At 57.2% G+C, this 23,070-nt stretch overlaps 1 protein-coding gene across 29 annotated transcripts in view; it reads right to left on the bottom strand.

Moving 5' to 3' along the window:
• The window catches only part of CACNA1G (calcium voltage-gated channel subunit alpha1 G), a 66,804-nt gene extending 48,564 nt beyond the window's left edge, over positions 1–18,240 (bottom strand). For 6 of the 29 annotated variants that reach the window (XM_055256842.2, XM_055256852.2, XM_055256850.2 and 3 more), the window contains exons 1-9: positions 17,185–18,227; positions 9,886–9,997; positions 9,593–9,726; positions 9,088–9,185; positions 6,880–7,039; positions 6,065–6,365; positions 5,806–5,898; positions 2,604–3,387; positions 366–742 (exon numbers count right to left, since the gene is read on the bottom strand). In XM_055256842.2, coding sequence (XP_055112817.2) covers positions 366–742; positions 2,604–3,387; positions 5,806–5,898; positions 6,065–6,365; positions 6,880–7,039; positions 9,088–9,185; positions 9,593–9,726; positions 9,886–9,997; positions 17,185–17,426 — 2,301 coding nt within the window. In that variant the 5' untranslated portion in view covers positions 17,427–18,227. Of the gene's footprint in view, positions 1–365; positions 743–2,603; positions 3,388–5,805; positions 5,899–6,064; positions 6,366–6,879; positions 7,040–9,087; positions 9,186–9,592; positions 9,727–9,885; positions 9,998–17,184 lie in introns of those variants that run through there. The other 23 variants (XM_055256831.2, XM_063629868.1, XM_055256843.2 and 20 more) reach the window with 11 other exon arrangements.
• Positions 18,241–23,070: the final 4,830 nt, after the last annotated feature.

Below are 23,070 nucleotides of genomic sequence, written 5' to 3'. Positions count from 1 at the left end.
CCCCCGCCTCTGCACTACACCTTCTCCAAAGACCCAAACATCTCCCAGTGACACACCTCTCCCCACGTGCTGACGCTCACCACTTGTTCACATCCTTCAAAGCCAGCCTCCTCTGAGCAGCCTTCCTGGGTAGAACATACCCTATGGCCTACCCGGGGCAACCTCCATACTCAGAGACTTTAAGCATTCCCTCTAGAGAATCTCCACGCATTGCTCCATCACCCACCTCCCCTCCTACCTGCCAGGCGGGCTAGCAGCATGGAGAGGAAGCTGAGCACAGGAGGAGGGGTGCAGAGGGAGGTAGAAGGCCCCAGCCCCACGCGAAAAGTAGCTGGCAGGAGCCCTGCCTCTGCCCACACCCCTACCTGCTCGTGGTATTCGATGCCCATGCTGAGTGTGTTGACCAGGATGGCGATCATGATTCCCCGGCCAAAGTACTTGCTGTCCACAATCTTTCGGAAGGTGTCACAGATTAGCTTCCAGAAGGCCAGCACAGAGCTGGGCTCTGCATCTGGGCCCAGGCTCCTTTGCCGCCGGCTGTGGGGGTCCCGGAGGTCTCTGTGCTGGGCATCCTGTGTGAACTCATAAACCGCCTCGCTGTCTGAGTCAGGCATTTCACGGTCGGCGAGCTCCACCTCCCCTGCCCCAGCCCGGGCACAGTAGGGGCAGCTGTCTGGACCACAGGCTCCACTGTCTGCTTTCAAGCAAGGGCTGGAGATCTTGCAAGAGCTTTGGCAGGTGCCTGGAACAGGAGAGTAGAGGTGAGAGGCTCCAGAGTCTCGTACCTGGGGCTACCCCGCCTTCTGAGTATGTGTAAAATGAGTCAGGGAGTCTGGGGTTGTTACAGTGATGGGGTGCTAGGCACTTAGCGGGCCAGGGGTGCTGAATGTCTGGCAAAGTGGGCAGTCTTGACCCACAAGATGCCCTAATGTCAATAGCACTTCATTGGCAGTCACTGCTGAGTGTCCTGGGGCTCAGAGAGGTGGCCTGGATGTCCTCTGAGGTCCCGGACAGCTCCTATATCCTAGGCGCCTTCAGCAAGGAGCCTTGCTCCCCTTCCCCTTCCCAGAAGCCAGGCCTGCATCAACACTGCTCTGAGCAGCACTTTGCATGGGATCCTTAAGACACACCCACACACGTGCACTTGCACACACACCCACACCAGACACGTGCACCTGCACACGTGCTCCAGATGCACACACCTGTGTATACACGTATACTATTTGCACACCACCATATGGGCACACATATATGCACATACCAACACATGTGTGCACAAACACATTCACACATGGCACATATGCCAGACATATGCACACATGCACACACACCAAGGAAAGAGCTTCATATCGCACATGCACCTGCACACATCAAGCACATGTGCACACATATGCATATGAACACCAGACACGTGCATGCACACATGCACACACACACACTGGACCCCTTCATGGACATAGACACATACACGCATACTAGATGCACTCATGCGCACACACTCAGGGACCTAGCCCAAGACATCAATGTCCCTTTAAATCCAGCTTTGATCACAGAATATGAGAACCTCAGAGAGTACCAGGTAAAGCATGGATGTGGAGGCCCCCCGCTCAGGGCCTGGCCCCAAGTGGGCTCTCAGCGACATTTCCCCCTTGACTGCATCTGCACACAGGAGGGAGTCAGTAAGCACCCACTGACAGTAATTATGGGCCCAGTCTTGCCTTTTACACAGGAGGAAATAAAAACGTGGGTGCATGTGACTGGCCCACGTCCCGTGGCAGGGTAGTGGAGGAGCTGGCATAGAAACCTTTCGCTCTGGGTTCTGTGATAGCACCTTCTGGTCCCAGCCCACATTCCCACGTAACATCCCCACGAATATCCCGCTGCTCCCCACGTGCCACATCCTTCCTGAAACACAGGCCGTGGGCTGCAGCTACAGTGAACCTGTCTGCTGGGGAGAGCCCGAAGTCCCTATATGTCTCACTGCCCCCACGACACTGGGAGTTTCACCCATCAGACAAGCAGCTCCCTGAACTGAGTCTCCCTGTGTGGAGACAATGAGACTCAGGTTTAGCCAGTAGGGCATGAAGCTGGGCACAGTCACACACCATTTCCTCTCTGAGCCTCACAACAAGGAGTCCTGAGTGTGGACCCCAAGTTCGCCCCTCACCAATAGTGAGGCCACGGGCAAGTCACGCAACCCCCTCAAGCCTCCTGGTTCTCATCCACACAATGGGGATGCTAAGAAAGCCCATCACCTAATGGGTAGAGAGGATCCAACGGGATTTTGCCTGCAAAGCATGTGACAGGCACACAGCCATTGCTGTGTGCAACAGTTGCTAGACATTATTGCAAACAGCATGAAGCAGGTGCTTATTACATGATAGTTACTGCTATTACAATGTAGGAATTATGAGTTCCACTTTAGCAGGTGAGAAAATTCGAGCTCACAGCAGGGATGTGACTGGTTGAAGGTGCCTAAGCCATGAGAGGCAGCATGAGAACATGAACCCTGGTCCCTCTGACTCCAGACCGTCTAGTCCCCTCTGGGACACCACCCAGTCCCCAGACAAGGGCACCCACGTGCCTCCACCCAGAGTTCTCACCTGTACTCTGTGTCTCCAGCAGCTTGTGCATGGAGCTGTAGGGCCCGGGTGGGATGTTGAGGCTGGTGAGGGTTGGGGGCCCAGAGCTGGCAGCCACCTCTACTAGTGCCTTCTCCTTCAGTGTCTCCGGTGGAGGGCTGGTGTGCACTGTGGGATACACCTTCCCGCTGCCCACAGTCCTGCCGGATGCCTCAGATGGGGACCTGGGAGGGGGCGCCTGGCAGCGGACTGGCTCTAAGTGGCAGTCGGCATGGTAGAAGCTGTGCACAGACTCTGCGCCACCTGGGGGGCCCCCGGAGAGGGCAGGCGTCGAGGGTGGTGGCAGCATGAGCCGGCGGGACCCATTGGCATCCCTGTCCTGGATCTCCGGGCTGGCCCGGGGGGCCCTGAGCGTCCCATTGCCCAGGTGGTAGTGGTGGTGATGGTGGTGGTGGTGGTGCACCAGATGGTGGACGGATAGGCGGCGGTGGGAGCGAGAGCAGCTGCTGCTGGGCTGGGTCTCCTGGCCCCCGAGGGGTGCCGGGCTGCTGAGCAGCCCGGCCCGCACACCTGCTGCCCGAGAGACCTGAGCCAACCTGCGGGCTGCCTTACGAAGGATGTACACCAGGTACTTGAGCAGCTCCTCATAGCAGCTGCCGGGCTCAGAGAAGCTAGCCAGGGTGCTGGCATTGGACAGGAACCGCACACGCTGCTCCCGCATCAGCTGGCTTTCCCGCTGCTTTGTCTCTGAGAACTGTGTGGCAATCACCACCAGGCACAGGTTGATCATGAAGAAGGAGCCCACCTGTAGGGGTGGGGACAGGAAGAGGAGACGTCCTGAAGAAAAGTGAATCACAATGCCAGCCACCACATACAGAGGAATTCCTATGAGCCAGCCGCCACGCTCAGTTATTTTCCAAGCATTATCTCATTTTATTTTTAAGACAGCCTCAGGAGGTGATGCTATTGTAATCTCCATCAGACAGGTAAGGAAACTGAGGTCTACAGAGGTCAAAGCATTTGCCCAAGATCACTCAGCTAATTCAGAGCTGGAACCAAGCTCTATGAAATTCCAAGATGTTGCTATTGAACATGGTGTTATCCTGCAATCTCTCAAATTCCCTGTCCCTAAACACGCACACCTGCAGAGACGCAGCACCCCTTCTGCAATTTCCATTAGGAGTAGAGAATGCTGTAGAAATGAATGCAATATTAGGGACATGGGGTTTTCAAATTATATTGAGCCTTGAAATCTTGACGAAAACATTTACAAGACTCCTGCTTCTAGCCCCAATTCTAGCTGTGTGACTTTGGGCAAGAGACCCTTAGCCACGGGACCTCATATCCTCAACTGAAAACAGGGACCATTGGCCTAGTCTGTCCCCGTTTTCCCTGTGCCCCCCTCCCTCAGATGGGGGAGGGGCTGAACCCTTGACCCTACAGACTAGTCAGGCTGCCACCTGACTTGCTCACACTCCCCCAGTCCCCATCTCCATGCCTCAGTTTCCCCAGAACTCTGGAACAGCCATTGCTTGGACAACAATCCCAAATGAAGGAAATGAATATTTATGGTGACAAAGCAGATTTTTTTTTTCTAGATCGTGTCCTAGTAATTATGATAATTAGCTTCACTAGTGTGATTCCAGAGAGCTGTTAGGAAAGATTTTTCAGGGGGTGTGTGGGAGGGTGGAAACTAGGCCCCTTATCTCCCTGTCTGCTTCCTTCCCCCTCTCCCAAGCCCAGGAGGGAAAGGGAGTGGGGGTGGGGGGGCCACATGGTGAGAAGACCCCACTTCCCTGAAGCACTGGCCTCACCCCTTGAGGTGGTGGCCAGGGATGGGAACAGGCCTCCAGCCAGGCTTCGCCCCGAGCCTGCCCACTCTTCCGCACCAGGGGAAGTTACACAGGCAGGAGGAGGTGGCCTTGGGGACTTGCTCTTTCTCAGGGCCTACCCTCTGTCTCTCACTCACAAGGAGCTGCCTTATTTTGTCTTCATGTCTCTCTGGAGCTAGTCCTAGGTCCTGAGTAGATCTTAATCTTTCTTAATCTCTTTCTCTCAATGTCTGTCCCTCTGTCTGGCTCTGTCGTTGGCCTCTTGGTGACATGGAAGAAAGGCTGAATGTGGAGTCGTTAGCCTGGGACTGGATTCTCAGCCCCAGCCGCTTACTTTCTGTGTGATCTTGGCCCAGTGACCCACCCTCTGCGGCGCCGAGTTCTCATTTAAGAGATGGGGACCACAATCCCTGCCCTGGCACCTCACGGGGGACGGCGAGGATTAAACAGGCAGCAGATGTTACAGCATACGTCAGCAGTGATGCCCCACTCTTGGAGATTAACACACAGCATAGGCAAAGTGCCTGGTAGGGTCAGATAAATGAGGAAATGTCAGTTTCCTCATCTGTAAAATGGAGAGGATCACGGTGAGGATTAAATGCACCAGCAACATTGAAAGTGCTTAGATCGGGGGTGGTGCATAGTAAGTGCTCAATAAATATTAGCTCAAAGTGGTGGTGATGAAGTTATTAACTATGAATGGTAGTGATTAAAACTATTAAATATTGCTGCTTTTGCCTCCGTCTTCTGCCTTCTTAAAGTCTGGCAATTTCTGAACTGGCAGGAATAAGAGATCAGGCAGCATTTAACACCAACTGATCACTGATCAGAATTTTGGGTAGAATAATTCTTTATTTGCAAGCATTTCAGGATGTTTAGCTTCTCTCCCCTCCCCCTGTAACAAATTGCCAGTTGCACTCCCCTTGTCCTTACAAAAAACAGAACTCTGTAAACATGCTAAAAAACCACTGGATTCATTCAAAGGGATGACTTGAATGATATGTGAGTTATGTCTTAATAAAGCTATTAAAAAAATCAAAACCAGAATCACCCTTTCCCATTTCCAAATGCCCTCTGGGAGAGGTGGTATCATCTCAGGTTAAGAACCATTCATTTTTTCCCGTGAAGAAACAGAGGCCCACAGCAGTGCTGGAGGCCTCATGGAGAATGACTTGCCCAAGGTCCTGATAGCAGTTAAGTCCTGCCTTGACCTTGGATTTCCTCCTGACTCTGCATCTGGTGTCCCTCCTAGTATATGATGGATGCCCTCTCTACAGGACTTGTCCTGAGAGCTGAAAACTTCAGACAGAGCAAACTATCCCCTCTCTGGACTGCCCCCACAGGTGTCCCCAGGATTGCCCATCCCCACGGGGATCTGAGGAGTCACTCACGATGATGAGGAGGATGAAGTAGATGAAATTGTAGAAGGAATGAGCATCCATCACAAAGTACATGATGTCGACCCAGCCCTCCAGCGTGATGACCTGGGGGGTGCAGAGGGGCAGGCTGACTATGGGCCCACCGAATCCTCCTTCAATCTCCTCCAGAGGCCTTGACCCCCACCCCAACCCTGAGAGAGACCACTCTGATCCTGGGCTGTGTCCTGGGGCTGGTGTTCTGGGGAATCTCCCGGGGCCCAGGCTGCCCCACCTGGAAGATGGCGATCCAGGCATAGCCAATGTTGTCAAAGTTGATGGCGCCCTTGAAGGGGTTGTGCTCCCCCGCTGAGCAATTGGTGTAGTACTGGTTCCAGTTGACACAGGTGGTGTTGCTGGAGCTGTTGTAGGCCTCATAGTCCAGACCGCAAGGTGGGCCACCGCCCCCCTCCCCGCGCAGCGTGGGCACGCTTCTGCAGGATCGCATGCCGTTCTCGCGTGGCTGGGAGCAGATGAAGGGGCTCTCATCCTCGTTCTCTGTCTGGTAATAGCGCTCCAGGTCCACGCTCAGGGGGCTGCAGGATGGGAAGGGGAACAGGGGTGAGGCTGGGGAGGGGGCTCTCCAAGAAGAGGGCCCAGGAAGCGAGAGATGGCATGAGTGCTCAAGGCACGTGGGGTGAGCAGGGCAGAACCAAGAATGGGGAAGGGACTGGCAGGGCAGGGATTTGTGGGCACCAGGAGCCTGAGGCCCGAGCGGGGAAACTCCAGACTCAGGATGTTGGAAGGTCACACCCTGGAATAGTGGTTTTCAAATTTCGCTGCACATTAGGATCACTGGAGGGTTTTAAAAATCCCTACATCCAAGCGGAGCCCCAGAGCAATGAAATCAGAATCTCTGGAGGTGGCACCCAGGCACCAGTACTTTTTAAAACTCCCCAGGTGGTTCCAATGGGTAGCCGAGTTTGAGAACCAGATATGTCTCAGATGTTAGAACAGATATGTCAGTAGCAACCGGAAGTGAGGAACTAGGGGGGGTGCCCAGCCCCATAACCACTCCCAGGTCCTCCCTGGACCCTGTCCACCACTCACAGGCTGAAATTCTCAGGTAGGAAGCATCGGTTCCGAAGCAGCCCTGCCCACAGCTGGACGCCGACGATACCGAAGATGAAGAAGACGAAGAAGCAGAGCAGCAGGACGTTGCCCAGCATGGGCAGCGTGTCCAGCAGCAACGTGACGAGGATGCGCATGCCTGTGGGGGCAGAAGCCACGCTGGGGACACCAGGCTGGCCGGGCTAGGCTGACTGCCACGGCCCGGCAGCACTCCCGGAGGGGCCCCACCAGGGACTCTGAGGCTGAGACGGCCCGGCTCAAGCTGGAGGGGAGACCAACAGACACCTCTGACTCCCCAGATAGCCTCTGCAGCCCCTTGCCCCGACCCACTTCCCCTTGTGGTTTGCCCACAGTAACCTGCACAGTACCACCAACAGTGAGCTAGGGAAACTGCGGCCCCCTCCTAACTCTCCCAACATCATCACATGTGGATAATATCACTCCCAATTTACAGATGAGAAGTCTGAGGCTCGGAGAAATGACTTGACTCACCCAGTATCACACAGCTGCTAAGTGTAGGTGCCAGAACTCGAACCCAGGCTTTGGCTTCCGAATCCCTCTCCAACATACACCCACACCCGCACACACTAACGTGCACACTCCCTACCTACTTCCTTCTCTCAACAGGCACACTCACTTGACCTTTCTAAGTTATCACCACCAGAGTCATTAGGGAAACTGAGGCAGCGAACTCCAGGAGGAATGACAGCAGGCAGGAATCTCATTTTGAGAGCCAGCTCCTAGGCAGGGGCCAAGATGCCCTGTGCTTCGCTATGGCTCTGAGCCCTGCTGCCCTGAAACTATTCCCCGCTTCGTCCAGATCCCCAAATCAGGACCTGAAGAGATACAATACTATCTTCTCAGAAGTCCATCAATTTACAACCCCCTCCTCAAAAGCCCTGTTAGGGTTACTTCCCTCTCTCCGTACTCCAGGTCTAGAACCCAACCGGCCCAAATGGTCTGAACCAGCCCCCAGTCCGCCAAGCCCTCGTCAAGCAGACAGATCTCTAATGGCTGGCTTCACCCCCAAAGTGCCATCTATGGCCCCCTGCCCCCTCCAGGGCAAAGGCTGCTAAGCAGCAGCTAATTAACCCTCTTGGTGACTGCAGCACCCAGCCCCGCCCCTGCCAGCCCAGTCTTCTCACTCAGTCTCCCTCCCCCTCCTCCTACCCCATCCCCCTTCCGCTTCTCTGTGCTCCAAATGAGATCAATTCCTCAGGGTTTGCATTAAGGGAATTACACCGGTGGTTAGACAGAGGCCTATAAATCTGCCAGCCATCACCTGGGGCGGGAGAGGAGGCAAGGTATGCCCCTCTTCTGGAGCTCCTGTTAACACCAACACACCCCGAGCCCCAGAGGACACATTCAACAGCTCTGCCCTCCCAGGGGCAGCAGCAACATCACACACACACACACACACACACACACACACAGAGCGCAGGGGGCTGCTGCTACATCAGGTACACAAACAGGCACTGAGCCCCAGAAACATGCATTCCCCGCCAACCACCCCACTCCTAGGACCACAGCAGGGACCATCTGCAGCTTGTGTAGGTTGGGGAGTTGCAAAGGGGGCCTGAGCAAAGGGAGGGGGCAGGATGTAGGGGGAACTAGAGCTGCCAAAGCCTCGCTGGCTCCAGAAACCAATGCAGTTTAATTTAGATAATGGGCCCGGCAGTCACTGCAATGGGTTGGAAGGGGGCAGGAAGGAGGAAGGGGACAGAGGTGGAGGGTGAGACATAGAGTGGCCTTGTCTTGAGAGAAGTCACGTTCAGCGTGGCCAGCGTGTCTCACCAGCAAGAACCAGATTGCATGAGAGGCTGTTCTGGCTAGAAAAGGCCATTAGTGCCTTGCGTCCACTCCTTGCCCGTCAGCCTCTCCATTCCCCACACCCCTATCCTCCCGGGGGGAGCGGTCATCTAGCTGAAGGGAGAGGGTCATCTGAGATGTTTCTGAGACTCTGACCTAAAGCCAGGCTAAAATGAGGTGGGGTTTTCCCAGGTAACTCCCATAGTGCCACAGTCGGGAGTTCCATTTTGTTCCAGAAACCCCAGCTCCCCGATGAGCCCTTCTCTGACGGGGACTGTGAGGGGTCAGGTGAGGACACAGTGGTAGAGGTGGGGTCTGAGATTTCCACATTTCCTCCTGGGGCTCTCTTCAGGGGCTGAGGGCTGAGGGGTCACTCACTGGGCACCCGGTTAATGGCCCTGAGCGGTCGCAGCACACGGACTGTCCTGACAGCTGAGAAGCTGACGTTCTGCAGGTCCAGCGAGTACTCCAACATCCTGCAGGGAGGGGCCCAAAGGGAGGCCCTTTGAGTCTGAGGCCATGGTGGGGTCAAAAGAGGTCAATGAGGAATCCTGCTTTAGGGACAGCGGGACGACCTCTGACTCCTTCTTCTCCTTCACCAAGGGACCCTGAAGATCCGGCTCTCTGTCTGGGGGGCAAGGCTACCCCGAGACAAGGACAGATTGCCCATCAGAGAAGGGAGCAGAATTAGGTAGAGGGCCTTGGAATTTAGAATATAGGCTACAGTGCTAGAAGCAAGGCAGCCTCAGACCCTCAGGAGATAGCCAGGGAGAAAGTGGTGCTGTAACTGGGCTGGAGCCGAGAGGTCACAGGCCCAGAACCCTGGCCCTGGGGAAGGGACCGATCTGATCCATTGCTCTCCCACCCCAGCCCAGGCCCTCACCCTGCGATGACGATGAAAAAGTCAAGCCGGTTCCAAGTGTCTCCCAGGTAACACTTTTTCCCAAAGATGCCCAAGGCCACCATCTTCACCACCATCTCCACGGCAAAGAAGGCAAAGATGAAGTCATCAAAGGCCTGATGTGGGGACAAGAGGTGGCTGAAACTGAGACGTGGGTGAGGGAATACCCTCTAGTCCCACCCTAGCCCCCATCAGTTGGGTCAGGGCCTCTTGCAGAGGAGTAGGGGGTATTAAGATTAGGAGGGGCCAACCCCCCAGCACACACACACACTCACCTGCAGGATCCGGCAGCGCTGGGAGTCGCAGGCGATGTCCTCGCATGGCCGGAACATGCCCAGGGTCACGCAGTTGAGAAGGATGACCAACATGCTGACGCGCTCAAACCACGTACTGGCAGTCAAGGAAACAGCTGGCCAAGGCTGGAGCTGAGGCTGGCCCCCCACCCCACCCTAACACCTCCTCCTCGTTTACCTCCTGGCTCCATCTGAGGCGAAGCAGGTGTGGTGCCAGGGCCCTGACATACACGTCAGACCAGCCCCCAGCCCCAGACTCCCCATTAGAGAAGGGGAGTCCCACCTTGGTCATCTCACCTCTCTGGACCCAGCTTCCTCATCTGTAAAGGAAGACAAGCCACAAATACCCTGACTATTTGCACAAGCCATTTGGGGAATAAATCGATCATGCCTGTGGAAATGCCAGACACCATGAGTTTGCTGCAGAATCTGAATCCTATTCTCCCTACCTCACAGGGTAGATGTGAGAAGCAAATGAGATACTGTATGTGAATGTGTTATACAAACCTAAAGTCGGATTATGCCTGCCTTACAGTTTACCAAGCACTTTCACACAATGCCACAGCTGATGCTCACAACAGCCCTGTGAAATATCTGGGGTAGATCATTTTCTTCCCCAGAACTCGAGGAAGTTGAGGCCAAGGAATGCCGAAGTCATGTGCTGAAGGTCACCCGAGAAGCCAGGATGAGACGGTGGTTTCCAAGCTCCTGATTATGATAGTTTCCTCTGCACACCATAGCTGCTTAGGGGGGCAGAACCGCCTGTCATGACCGCCCTGGCACTAGGTGGAAGGCAGACGTCCACAGCTGCAGTCCTCCCTGCTACAGCACCAGAGCCCGGGGCTCCCTCTTCCACCACCAGCCTCCCAACCTCTCAACACCCTCAAATGACCACTAGGCATATTCACACATTTAAATATTGAGGACCCATTATGTGTCAGGCACCATGCTGGGCATAGCTCCCAAGCCGTGCAGAGTGGACAATGTCTACTCCCTCCCCCAAGAGGCCATTGCCGCCATCACACCTGCTTGTGGCTTCCAGCCCAGACCAGCCAAAACAGCAAGCGGGAGAGAGGGGTTCTTTCTAAACCCTGGGTCTTTCCATACAGTGGATTCTATGGAGTGACTCATTTCCAGCCCATCAGCAGGAGAATGTACAAAACGGCCTTCAGACCTTAGAAGGTTCCAGGCACTGGACTCCCAGTTAAATGACCAAGTATCCTATTTTCTTTAGGGAAAATATGAGAAGGGTGGGGAGGAGTAAAGAGGCTAGAAAAGATCACAGAGCAGGAGATTGGGGAAAGGAGAGCAGAGACCCCCTGGGGAATGGGGATGGGGAGGTATTGTGGCAGCTCCTGGCATGACCCACCAAGCCAGACTCTGTAGGGCCCAGAGCAGGTGGAATCTTGCTTCTGGAATGAGAAGACTTTGGCCAGGCATGAAGAGGCCAGCATGAATGTTCAGGAACCTATGGACCTTCCTCCCAGCTGGTCCCAGCCATAGCCCATCTCTGTTCTGACTCCCAAGCCACATGCCCTCCCCCATAGCCCATGACTCCCTCAGACCCCTGACAGCCCTCCCCCTTCTCTTCTCCACCACCCAGGCCCTTCTCCCCTAGACTCACATGCTTGCTCGCCACCTGTCCGTGGTACCCCGAGAGTCCTAATGCACTGCAGTTTCCCTAACCCCCACCCCCTTACAAGAATAAGAGGGTTTAAAAAAAAAGTTCTAGGTTTTTGGGGGTAAGCAGATGACAGGGAGGAAATAAAAAGTGCTCTGTTTCCATGGAATTGTTTTTCTGAGTAGAGCCGGAGTGCAGTGGATCTCTCCCCAGAATGGGAGTCAGCCAGGGGTCACCCTGGAAAAAGGGGGACAGGAAGGGAGCCATCATTTGGAAAGAGAAAGACACAGTTACCCTTAAGAACTGGTCTGCTTTCCCCATGCAGGTCCCCTCCTCCCCTCTGCAGGGAAAGGGGGGTCTGGAAGGAGCCCATGTGAGCGAATGTCTCTGTGTGGAGGGAGTAGATCTCTGAGGAAGAGGGGCTCCCAGGACATCTGCTTGGACCCCTCTAATGGCAGAGTTCCACCAAGTTAGTCATCTGTGCACTTGTCGACCTCCCCTGCTGAGCTGGGGCTCCTGACAGGCAGGGGCACTCTAATACGTCTTTAGATCCCCTACGGAGCTTGCTGTAGTGCCTGGCACGGAGCAGATGATCAATACCTGGGAAGACTGAATGAATGAACGAACGAATCAACAAATCAATCAGTCTCCCTGCCTAGAAGCCAGATGTGTGTCCCCATTCAGGTTTTCCTGCCTTGTTTCCCTTGATAGAGGTGAACTGCTTATAACTGGGGGAAGGTACAGAAGTGACCCCACAGAGGAGCTGCCCCTCTTTCTGTCCCCACCTTACCCAGGCTCAGACTGGATGCCTCTTACAGGCAAAGTCTGCCCTCAAATAACCTCATGCACAGCTCTTGACCATGTCAGCCCCTTCTTAAGGGTCCCTTGGCAATTCAGCCTACTTCCAAGTAACATCCTGCCCACCCTCTACAGCTCTCCTTCCATGCCAGGTAAGCATAAACGGACAGGGAAGAGACCAAGGCACACGACAATTTGGGACAATCTGAATAGAGGAATAATTAATGGGGGGGGGGTCTTTCACTATTCTCAGAGTAGGGCTCGTTTCCTTGGGAACATGGCAGTATGTCACTGTGTGATGTTCTTCTGTTGCCATAACGACAGGAGGATGTGTCACCAGGTGGTGTGGATTCGTTGTCATGGTAATTAAAGAGACCCCTCTCACATGATCTCCCCTTACTGAGGCTGTTGTCTTGTCCTTATGCAGGGGAGGAGAATCAGGGAGACCCACAGGTTATCAGGTTGGGGGGAAACCATGTGACAGATCCCCATGGTAACCAAGGGAACGGGGGACACTGGTTGCCATGGTGACTATGAGAGACCTGTGCAGTCACATGTCTACTGTTGCTATGGTGACCGTCCGGGCTGGAGTGGATCCCAAAGAGGGGGTAGGAGAGGGGAGGATCTTTCTTCTCCCCACAACCCACCATCAAAAGCAGAGAAAAAGGAAATGGCAGAGAGAGGAACCCCACTTCCATCCCTCCTCCTTTCCTCCCTCCTGGGAGAGAGAATTAGAGCATGTTATCTCCACAAATGAGTCCTCTGTGTGGGGCTTTATCTAGATAGAGCCCTTGCTTAGCCTGGCAGCCGCAAGGGTGAGGAAAGTAGGGAGAGGAGGGGGGTGGCTGGGACACCTCTAGGGGCACAGGGGATTTGGGCATGAGCTGAGAAGGGAAGCAGGCCCTCCAGCTGCCCCATTCCCACCTAGGAGCCTGGAAATGTGAGATTAAGGAACGTTGAGGAGAAAATGGGCCTGGACCCAGGAGTCCTGGCCTTCTAGTAAATGAGGAGGTGGGGGGGGGATAGGTGCTTGCCTCACCCATCCCACAGAGAGGCTCCTGGTGTCTATCGGATTCGGCAACCCCTAGGGTAACAGGGGATGTAGGGGCTCCGCCCTGCTCCAAAGCTCAAAGGGGGATTCCCCCAGCAGAACCCCCCCCACTCCTACAAGCCTATTTCCCTGTGGTTCCCCCTCACCACGCTTCAGTGCATGGGTGTACGGGGAGAGAGGCTTCCAGCTGAATTGAAAACTAAAGCTCACAGAAAGGCAGCCGGCTCCACCCAGAGACAGAGACATGAGACACAGAGACACAAGAGAGACGGCCTGCTGGAATCTTTGGAAGGGGAAATAGGCCAGAAATCTGATTCAAACGTCTGTGACTCTGTGTGTGTGTGCGCGTGTGTGCGTGTGTGTGTGCGCGCGCGTGCGCATGTCTGCGTGTGAGCAGTTGTGTCTGTCGCCATCCTGGCTGAGGCAGGCAGGGCGGGGTGAGTGCTGGGTGGGAGCAGGCGAGGGTGAGGGGGGGCTGTGTGGTGGGGGTAATCCCAGGAATGGCTCCAACTGGCACTACGGGTGATGGGGAGTCCCCCAGCAAAGTGGTGGAGCAGAGCGGGTGGGAAGGAGTGTGTGTGTGACCCAGAAGGAAAGTGGGCCCGGGGCAGAAAGCATGCCAAGGGGTGATCTGGCCCCCCTCAATCCCATTCAATTCTCCAGCCCCAGCCCTTCTCCCCAGAATCTCCTCTGGCGAGCTTAGGGTTTGGAAATTAAATTGGAGGAGGGAATTGATGAAGAGACAGGAAGAACACTCCCCCCACCATTTCCTCTGAGGACAGAAATGGAGAATTCTCCCTAGGTAAGAGAAATAGGCAGACTTGGGGCATTGGGACAGTGTGGCAAGGAAGGCTCCAGAAACTCCTGTGCCCCCACCTCTCTAGAGGGACACACTCAGACACACAGAGTGACGCACAGTCACTCACTCACACTCACTTCTGGAAGCCATTAGGGCTCCTGCCGTTCAGGCCTCCCCCCCTCTCCTCCCCCCACTCCTGGCAGGCTCCCCTCTCCCCCTCTGGCCCCCCTCCCACTCCCCCTCTCTCGGCATCCCAAATGCCAGCCTGTGATTTCCAAATGAGAAAAAGCTGTGCTGGGCTCTGAGCTTGGAGAAACTCCTACACAAACTTCCAGATGTGACACAACAGCCAGAGAGGGAATGCGGAGGAACTCCTCCCCGAGAGGGGAGTGCGCTCCCTCACACTTGCAGGAACACATATTGGAAAGGCCAGCATGCTCCCCTTCGATCTGAGGCAGGGGTGACTGTCTGCCAGTACCCTGCTCTCCACACCAAAGCTTGCACTTCTGTGCCTTTTGCTGTCCTCCCTTGCAACAGACACACACACACACACACACACACACACACACACACACCCACCTTCCTACCTGGGTCTAGATCTCTCTAGGAAACCTGGTCTCTTAAAAAGGAGAGGCCAAGAAGTAGAATGTGCCAAGAAAAGCCTAACTAGCTTCAGTTAGTTGGGGGATGGAGGGGAGTGTCCTTATGTCCCTCTGGCTCAGAGGTGTAGAGGGACCCTCCTGAAGCCTTCGGGGAGTCACAGACACCACAAAGAGAAAGAAGGAGGCCCAGGAGGCAGTTCAGAGCCCCTCTGGCAGCAAAAATACAGGTGTCTGTTGGTACTTGGGTAGGATGGCAGTGGTGAGGGGCACAGCTTAGGCAGTCCCCTGCCAAAAAATTGTTCTCAACCCATCCTCAGCCAACCCAGGCTTCTCCAGACCTAGTAATGCTGATGCCCCACACCTGACTACCACTCCCCTGGGGGAAGCTGCTCCCCAACTCCCAAGGTGAGTGCTGTCCTCCCACGTCTCCTCCCCCATGCCAGGCCTCAACACTTGCCCCCGTCCAGACCCCTCAATGAAGGAGTCTGCCTCCAGACCCTCCACTAGCACCTGGAGATAGGGCAGGCGAGAAGAGATGCTAGCCTAGAGGTCTGTTTTCAGGGAGAGGGGAGAGAAGAGCTCTCTCTACCTCCCCTGGGACCCTTGAGAAGGAGGACATAGAGGTTGATGCTTTTTCCCATTCGTGGAAGGGGTAAGTGGTTAGGGGCAGAGAGGAGAGTTGCTCAGAACCCATCCTTTCCAGCCATATCAGTTCTCCATCTCCATCCCTGCCTTGGAGAAAGGGGCCTGGGGGTGGGGGCTCAAACCTCAAGATTGTGCCTATTCAGCAGGAACACAGACCTCTGAGGCCTGCACCTCTCTTTCTGCAGCTCAGAGAGAAAGGAAGAAGGGGCAGTGGATGAGGAGAGGGTGTGATGAGGGGAGCTTCCCAAAGACCCACAAGGTGTAGAGGATGGGGGCGGGGGGGCCACAAGCTCATCCCTGCTTTGCGCACTAGAGGCAGCAGAGCTGCAGAGAGTGAGGGCGGCACCAACTTTCCACCCCCCCCTTCCCCAAAGCAGAGTCCCTGCTAAGCTCACAGGGGCTACAAGGGAGACCTGGGGTCTCCCACCCTGGGTCTATAAGAACCTCTGAGCTGGAAGGAAGGAGCCCAGAGAAGCTGTACAGACCTGGGACGGCAGCAACACCTCCCCTCCACCTTTCCTTCCCCTGGTGGCAGGACCCACTGGGGAGCTTGGGGCCAGGCGTCTGTCAAGTGGCGCTTTGAGCTAGGACCTGACCTGGCTGGGGTCTCCCCTACCACTCCAGCCTGGGCAGACAGGCGGCAGTGCTAAATCCATCTCCCTGGAATGTGGGGCTTGCATTCCCCAAACCTATCTGTGGAGTCTACACTGGGGTGGTGGACCTGAGTCCTCCTTAGTGAACACACTCACAGTATTACTGTCCCCCCAATACTTTCGCAGGCCTGCAGTCCCCCATACCTGGTCTGCAGGAGCACTCTTTATTTGTGAAAGGGGAGGAGTAACCTGGACCAGCATAACCCCATCCCCCACTTGCTAAAAAAGCTCTTGACACAGTCTTTCCCTCCACAAGAAAAATCCAGCACAAAACTCCCCAGCCCAATCTTAAGCACCCTGCATCGAATGGAGATCGGGTAGGAGGCACCCGCGGCACTGGGCTCTAGCGGAAAGGGGCTCCACTCCCAGCTCCCGGGGCAGACAGCTCCCCTCCACCACATCTTGTTCTCATTCTGCGCCCCTGACATCAGCCACCGCCGGAATCTCCTTGTTGTGCCTCCAACCCGCGAGGTGGGGGGTGAGGTGGGCCAGGACCTGGTCCCCGCCCCCCAACATCTCCCTCTGGGTCAGTAAAAATCTCAGCCTCAAGGACCAGGTGGGGGGGATCAGACCCTAGAACCCGCCCCAAAGTTTGGGGCGGGGGAAGGAGGGAAACCCAGGAGATTGCGGTCCCCCCTCCTCCGTCCCCGCAGCTTCCTCCCCACCGCCCCCACCCCCTCCACCACCACCACCAAACTCGGAAACCAAACCCAGCTCTCTAACCGGCGCGGGCAGAGTACAGCTCCCAGGCTCCCGAAGCTTCCCACATCTGGAGGATGACGACCCTCCCCTGTCCACATCTGGAGGGCGTCCAGCTGCGAGCCAGCGGGGCACAGCTCTCTTCTCCTGGCCTGGATCGCACCCCCCACCCAGGAGGACTGAGGTGTGTGTACGCAGGTGGGGTAAGCCCGGGTTACCGACGAGAGCTGCTCGCGTCTCCGCTCCCACTCTGGTGCCCCCTCCCCTCCCTGGCAGCCCCCCTCGCATCCGCCCACCCTCCGGTCTCACTTCTGCGACTCACCTGTCGGTGGGTCCTCTTCCCCCCCGACCCCCGGCAGTGCGGCCCGTCCCCCTTCCGACCCCGCGCCTGGCCGTCGTGCCCCGAAGGATATGGGTTACAGACCGTGCGGAGACACCAGCTCCGCGGGCGGCTGTCCTGGCTCAAGTAGAAGAAAACCACCGGGGCCAGCGCCGGGTACGGCAGCCCCTCCGCCTCGGAGTCCGCGCTGCCCGGGTCCTTTTCTGCTGACCCCGGCCCCGGCCGGCCCCCGGCCCCCGACAGGTCGTTGAGCCGCATGAAGCTCCGGGGCTGTCCTGACTCCTCGGCGCCCGCTCCATCCTCCTCCTCGTCCATCCTCTGGCCAGCCGGGGCCCCGGGCGGTCCGGAGAGGGGCAAGCGGCGCCCCTCCGAGGAGGTGTCCTCACGCAACCCGGGGGCCCCGGCGGGGGCACATCTGGGGGGCTCTAGGGCGCAAGCTGAGCCCCCGGGAGGGCCAGTTCAGCCCAGCTCCCCCTGCCCGCAGGGGCATGCTGCCCGCGGGGCGCCGGGGCGCAGGGAAACCCCGCCCGGCGCGAGTCCCGCTTCCCCTGCGCCCCTGGGGCTCCCCGGGCCAGCCGGCCGGCTCCCCCTCACTTTGTTCCGGCTTCTTCGCTTCGCGCCCAGGCTCCGGTTGCCGGATTCGGCGCTACCTTCGGCGAAGCCGCCCCGAGAGGGCGAGCGAAAAGGGGGGCAGCGGCGGAGGGCGGGGGTCCGGGGAGGGGCGCCCCCTCTTCCCGCGGCACAGCTGGAACCGGATCTAAGGGGTCAGCATCGTCCCGGCTCCGCGCCAGGCGGAGGGGGAGGGGAGGAGGGATCTGTTTAGGGGTGGGCTTGGAGCGGGTGGGGGCGGCTTCTTCCCCCGCCCCGCGGCGGGCTCACTGTCCGGGAGGGGCGGGGAGACAGTGGGGGGCAGTCCCGGGCGGGAGTGGAGGCGGAGATGCCGCCGCCTCAGCCGCCGCGGTGGCTGCCGCTGCCGTAGCTGTCGCCGGCGCCACTGCCTCCTCCTCCGGCCGAGACGCGGAGCGAGCGAGCGAAAGCGGCTGCGAGGAGCGCGGCGCACACCACAGCTGGATCCCTCACTCCAACTTCAAGCCTCGGCCCCGCCCCCAGACAGCCCCTCAGCCAATCGCCGGACGCCGCCGGCCCCGAGCCGCGCGCCCATTGGCCCTCCGCCGTGGCAGTGCGGGCGGGAGCGCAGGGAGAGAACCACAGCTGGAATCCGATTCCCACCCCAAAACCCAGGACCGCCCCTCTCCCCTCCCCTTGCCCCTGGGTCCGCTCCCCAAGGCTGAAGCCAATCAGACTGCTGCCCAGACCGAACCCACTTTCCTATTGGCCGTTGGGGTCTTTGGGACTCCCTTGGAGGGAGCCCGAAGAATCAGAGTATTCGGCGCGGGGTCCTGGCGTAGGGCTGCAGGCCCCAGGCATCCTTTGTCCACGACCCCTGATTTGGGCAGCAGCCGGAGGGCGGAGCTCCGCTCTGGGAGGGCTTGGGGAAGAAAGGAGACAGGCGGCACGGGGGTGAGGGTTGTGACCAGGGGGTCCCAGAGCGAAATCTCAGGTCTCCACCTGGTTAATCTCCCATCCTGGAGTCGAGCTTGGCTGCGGGACTGGGGAAGGGAAGGAGCGGAGCTGGATGTCCTGAGGGTGGGGCTTCAGGCTGGAGGGGCCCAGTCTCGGAGAAACGGGCGGAGCTCGAGAAAGGCTAGGGCAGGCATGGTCTGGGCGTGGCCTCCACAAATCTCTTGGGCTTACTGGTCATGCTCCCTAGTCCAATTCAGAGACTTCGACCCTGACCTCGTAACCCTAACCCGCTGGACCTGACCTCACGTTGACGCTCCTGGGCTTCATCCCCTTGCCCCTAGGGACCTTTTGAAGGGCGTAGACTCCACGCAGGGGCTTCGTGCTTGAACACGTGGCCCCAGGCAGGTCGCGCTGGACCGCAGAGCCGGGATCCCCAGGAGGGGTTGCGGAACAGAGTGAGGACCCCTAAGAAGGAACCTGTGGGGGTCTTGAGTGTGTGGGAGGGGGCGGAAGCACAGAGCTGGGCTTTATCGACTCGACCTTCAAAGTCCCCACCACCGCCACCCCCCAACTTTGTGCCTCAGTTTCTCTTAAGTCCCTACGTGGCTTAGGGAAAGAGCGTCCGCGGAACTGGAACTTCGCAGGTCTGCCGCCTTCACTCACCTTCACCCTACCGGCAGCGGGCCCTCGTGGGTTTGTGCTTTCCACGCGCGCACACGCACGCGCAGACCCCGGCCCTTGCCCCGCCTACCTCCCCGAGTTCTGGGGCTCAATCGGCTCTAGCTCTCTCCTGCCGCCGGCGCCACTCCAGAAAGCTGTGGGTACCCGGGAGCGGAGCGCCGCGGGTGTGCTGGGCGCCGGTGGAGGGGGGCGCAGCGAGGATTAGACAGACGCCGGGAAGCACTTCCCCAACATCTGCGAGAGGTAGACACGGCGGAACCTAGTGGGTCAGTCAGTTCCCTCTCCGGAGATTTTGGGGCGCTTGCGCCACTGCAGAGAGGCGGAGGGATGGGCGGGATGACCTCCATCACCACCCCTCACGTTGCTGAGGCCATCACCCCTGGGCGTTGTTCACTCTCCTAAGGCTGCGCCACCCACGCAGCCCCCGCCACCTCCCGCCACCGCAGAGGGTTGGGGTCGTCTCAGTTCCCGCCCCGGCCGATGGGGGGAGGGGATGGGGGAAGTGGCAGAGTGGCTGCTGCGCCGTCGTCTCCCTGGTTGCCCTTTCGCCGAATCCATGCACCGAGTTGTGCAAATGAGGCCAGGCGGGCTCATTTGCATTTCATGCTAATGAGCAGATCCCCTAAGTGCCTTTTTTTCCTGGCGGGAGTCTCTGCTCTCATTCTGAGTATGCGGCGCCTGAGTCTTGAACCCCGTGCCGTCTTCTGGGAGAGGGGGGCTATTTATGGTTGCTCCGCGCGTCTGACACCTTCTTCCCTCCCCAGAGGCCGCAGTCTGCCGGGTCGGCCTGCCCCTCCCGCCAGGATAGAGGCCCTGGGGCTGGCGCGAGAAGTAGGGACACTCGTCACCCCTTCTTTGCAGAGGGGAAAATGAGGGCAGAGAGGCTGGCCCAGCCCAATGATCAGGTCCCCTGGTGGTCGGCAGGCCCCACACCCTCATCCATCATCTCGGCCACCCCTGGGCTCTGGACTGAACTCTGTTCTAGAACATGCCCTAAAGGAGGGCAGGCACAAATGCACCATCTGGATAAACTGAGATCCACATGCACTTCCCTGGGTTCAGGACCTAGGGAAGACCGGCCATGCAAGACAGGATCAGGATCTGATCCCTGTACTCGGCATGTTGGGACTGATGGCCAGTCGGAGATGCTTACCCTTAGCCTGAGTGCCAGAAAGGAGGCAGAGGCAGGACCCACAGGGAAGGCAAAGAAGACCTGAAACCATCTTTATTTAACTCCAGCCCTCCAAGCCTCAGCTCTGACATCACCTCCTCAGAGTGGCCTTCTTTCCAGCAAGTATTTCAATGTCACTTAAGTGCCAAGGTGCTTAGGATACAGCACCGAGCCAGACACAAGTCTGGAACTTCACAGCACTTAGCCCAGGCTGGGATTATATGTTTGTGTTTGCAGTAATGAAATGATCGTCTCCCCATCTAGGCTCTGTGTTCCCAGAGGGGCTATGTTCATTTTGCTCACTAGGGCCTTGTCTAATGTTGGGCACAAAGTTGTTAGGTGAATGAATGACCTCAGGCAGGGAAAGAGAAACAAAGGGACAAGAAACTCCTTTCTTTGGGCTTCAGTTTCCCAACAAAGACAGCAAGCCTAACTAAGAGCTTTTGTGGGTTTGAGGAAGAACCCCCCCATATATACCCTGCTCAGCCAGCCCCTCCAGCCCCCTCCAGCCCTGCCTTTACCCCTCCCTCACAGCCCATCTGGCTCCCTGCGGAGCTAAGATAATCTTCCCATCTGTGATACCCTTTGCTCAGGGATGATACAACCATTATCCCATTTAGTCACCTTAACAGCCCTGAGAGCTGGGTGGGTGGCCCCCCACCTTTCAGATAAGGAAGGGGGGTGCTCAGAATGATGAAGTTACTTAAGTGGCTGCCCAAACAGTATGGCCCTGTCTCCAGTGACCCTGGCCCACAGGTGTTCCGCTGGTAGAACCGGGTGCACACTCAAGAGGGACCAGCAAAGGGGAAAGGATGCTGCAGGAACTCTTACAATCCTGCTTCTGAGTGAGATTTATGTGGGACCCTGCCCCCTTTAGAAATTCAAGCACTCCTGGGAGAACTAACCCTTTGAGGAGGTAACTCCTTCTTCCCAACCCATTTACAGACTCCCATCATCTCATCCCAGGAGGGAGAGAGGAGCTGCCGAGCAGAAAGCAGACTGGCTGCAGGAACAGAAGACACCAAGGGCACCCTCCCCCACAGCTGCGCCTGGACCTCCTGCGAGAAGAGGAAGCCTTAGGGGTCTTTACTGTACCCTCAAGACCCCAGAGAGAACCAGAAGTGCTGAGGGGTCGCAGGCAGGTCTCTTACCCTCTCTGGGCCTTGAATATTTATCCATACGAGGCTGAAGGTACCTGCCTCACAACTCATTCATGAGGGTCAACGGGACAACAGTGGCAAGAGGGCTTGGCACACTGCCCAGCCTGTTCCAAAGCCAGGGCTGGGGCTGCCAAAAAGGCCACCTGTGCTTCACCGTGCTCCATCCTCCCTCCCTTCCACCTCCCCAGGCCGGGCTCCACTTGTCCAGCTCTCTGACTTCCTGGCAAGGTTGAGTGGGCTCCAGCTAGGAAGGGGCCAGCTGACCTTGTTGGCCGGAGCACTAATCCCCTCCAGATGGGCCGGTGGCTTGCACTGAGGGCCTGGCTGCCCAGACAGAGCTGACTCTGGTCCCAGTGACCATGTGTGGCTATGTGTGACCGTGTGGAGGGAGCGACTCCATCCAGTCTCCCGGTTCCTTCCTGCTTCACTCCTCCCCACTGCTGACATCCCCCACAAGCAGTGGCCCCATGAAGGCCTTCTTGTCTCCAGTAGCCTCTTTTGGCTCTCTGTGTTGCTTAGCTGGGGGGCTGGGGATGCCTGGCTCAGCTGATTCCCAAAGGCCTCAGAGGGACAGCTCCTCCCCCTGCTTCCCCCACCCCCTGTCAGCCCCATCACTCTGCACCTGCCCTTCCCAAAGCATGTGTCCCAGTCCCCATCTCTCAAACCAATGAAGCTAGATGGGGTTTCTGGAGCCTGGGAAGATGTATGTGTCAAGGACAGGACTCAGGAGCATTTCCCAACATTTAGGGGAATGGATGAGGTCACAGGAAGGCTTTCTCTGCAGCAAGAAGGATTCAGATAGATTTGGGGAAGGACTTCCAACCCAACAGATGTTCCAAACGAAAGAGAACTCTTTCTTTGGACCAGCTTGTATGAAAGCAGACGAATGGACAACATGACCTCCTGCAAGGAGGCCTTGCTTCCATCCTTTTGAGGCTGGGGCTAGATGGATACCCCAAAAGAAATGTCTTAGTCGTGACAATAGCAGCTCCCACAATGCACCAGGGCATATGCAAAGTCACCATTCTGTGAAATATAAAAGCTCGTATAAAGCATCTCTGCCCCCTTTCCAGCTCAACACAAGGAGACAATGGGGAGGGGAGGGCAGGTTCCCTTCTTAACCTCTTTCTGAGGGCAAGGATTGGGCTTTCTCCCTCCTGGGCCAGTCCACACCCCCATGCCCACCCCTGGGCATCTTTACTTGGTTTTAGTCCCCTGACCTCAGTTCAGGGGACTAAATTCATTCAGGCTACAATGACCATGGAAGGGAAAGGGGCAGTCTGCTGACCCCTGGAAGATGAAGGAGAAATGGGAGAAGGCAGAGGGGTCAGGTGGGGGCTGCCAGAGGAAGCGGCCCTGAGCTGCTGGTTCCCGGGCTGAAGCCTGAAGCCCCTCCCTCATAAGCAAAGCTGAGGCCCTCAGG

Source organism: Symphalangus syndactylus, chromosome 20 (assembly GCF_028878055.3).
Source record: "Symphalangus syndactylus isolate Jambi chromosome 20, NHGRI_mSymSyn1-v2.1_pri, whole genome shotgun sequence".
Taxonomy (NCBI): domain Eukaryota; kingdom Metazoa; phylum Chordata; class Mammalia; order Primates; family Hylobatidae; genus Symphalangus; species Symphalangus syndactylus.
Note: the sequence above shows the minus strand (reverse complement) of the source record. Positions and strands in the feature narration are given on the sequence as shown.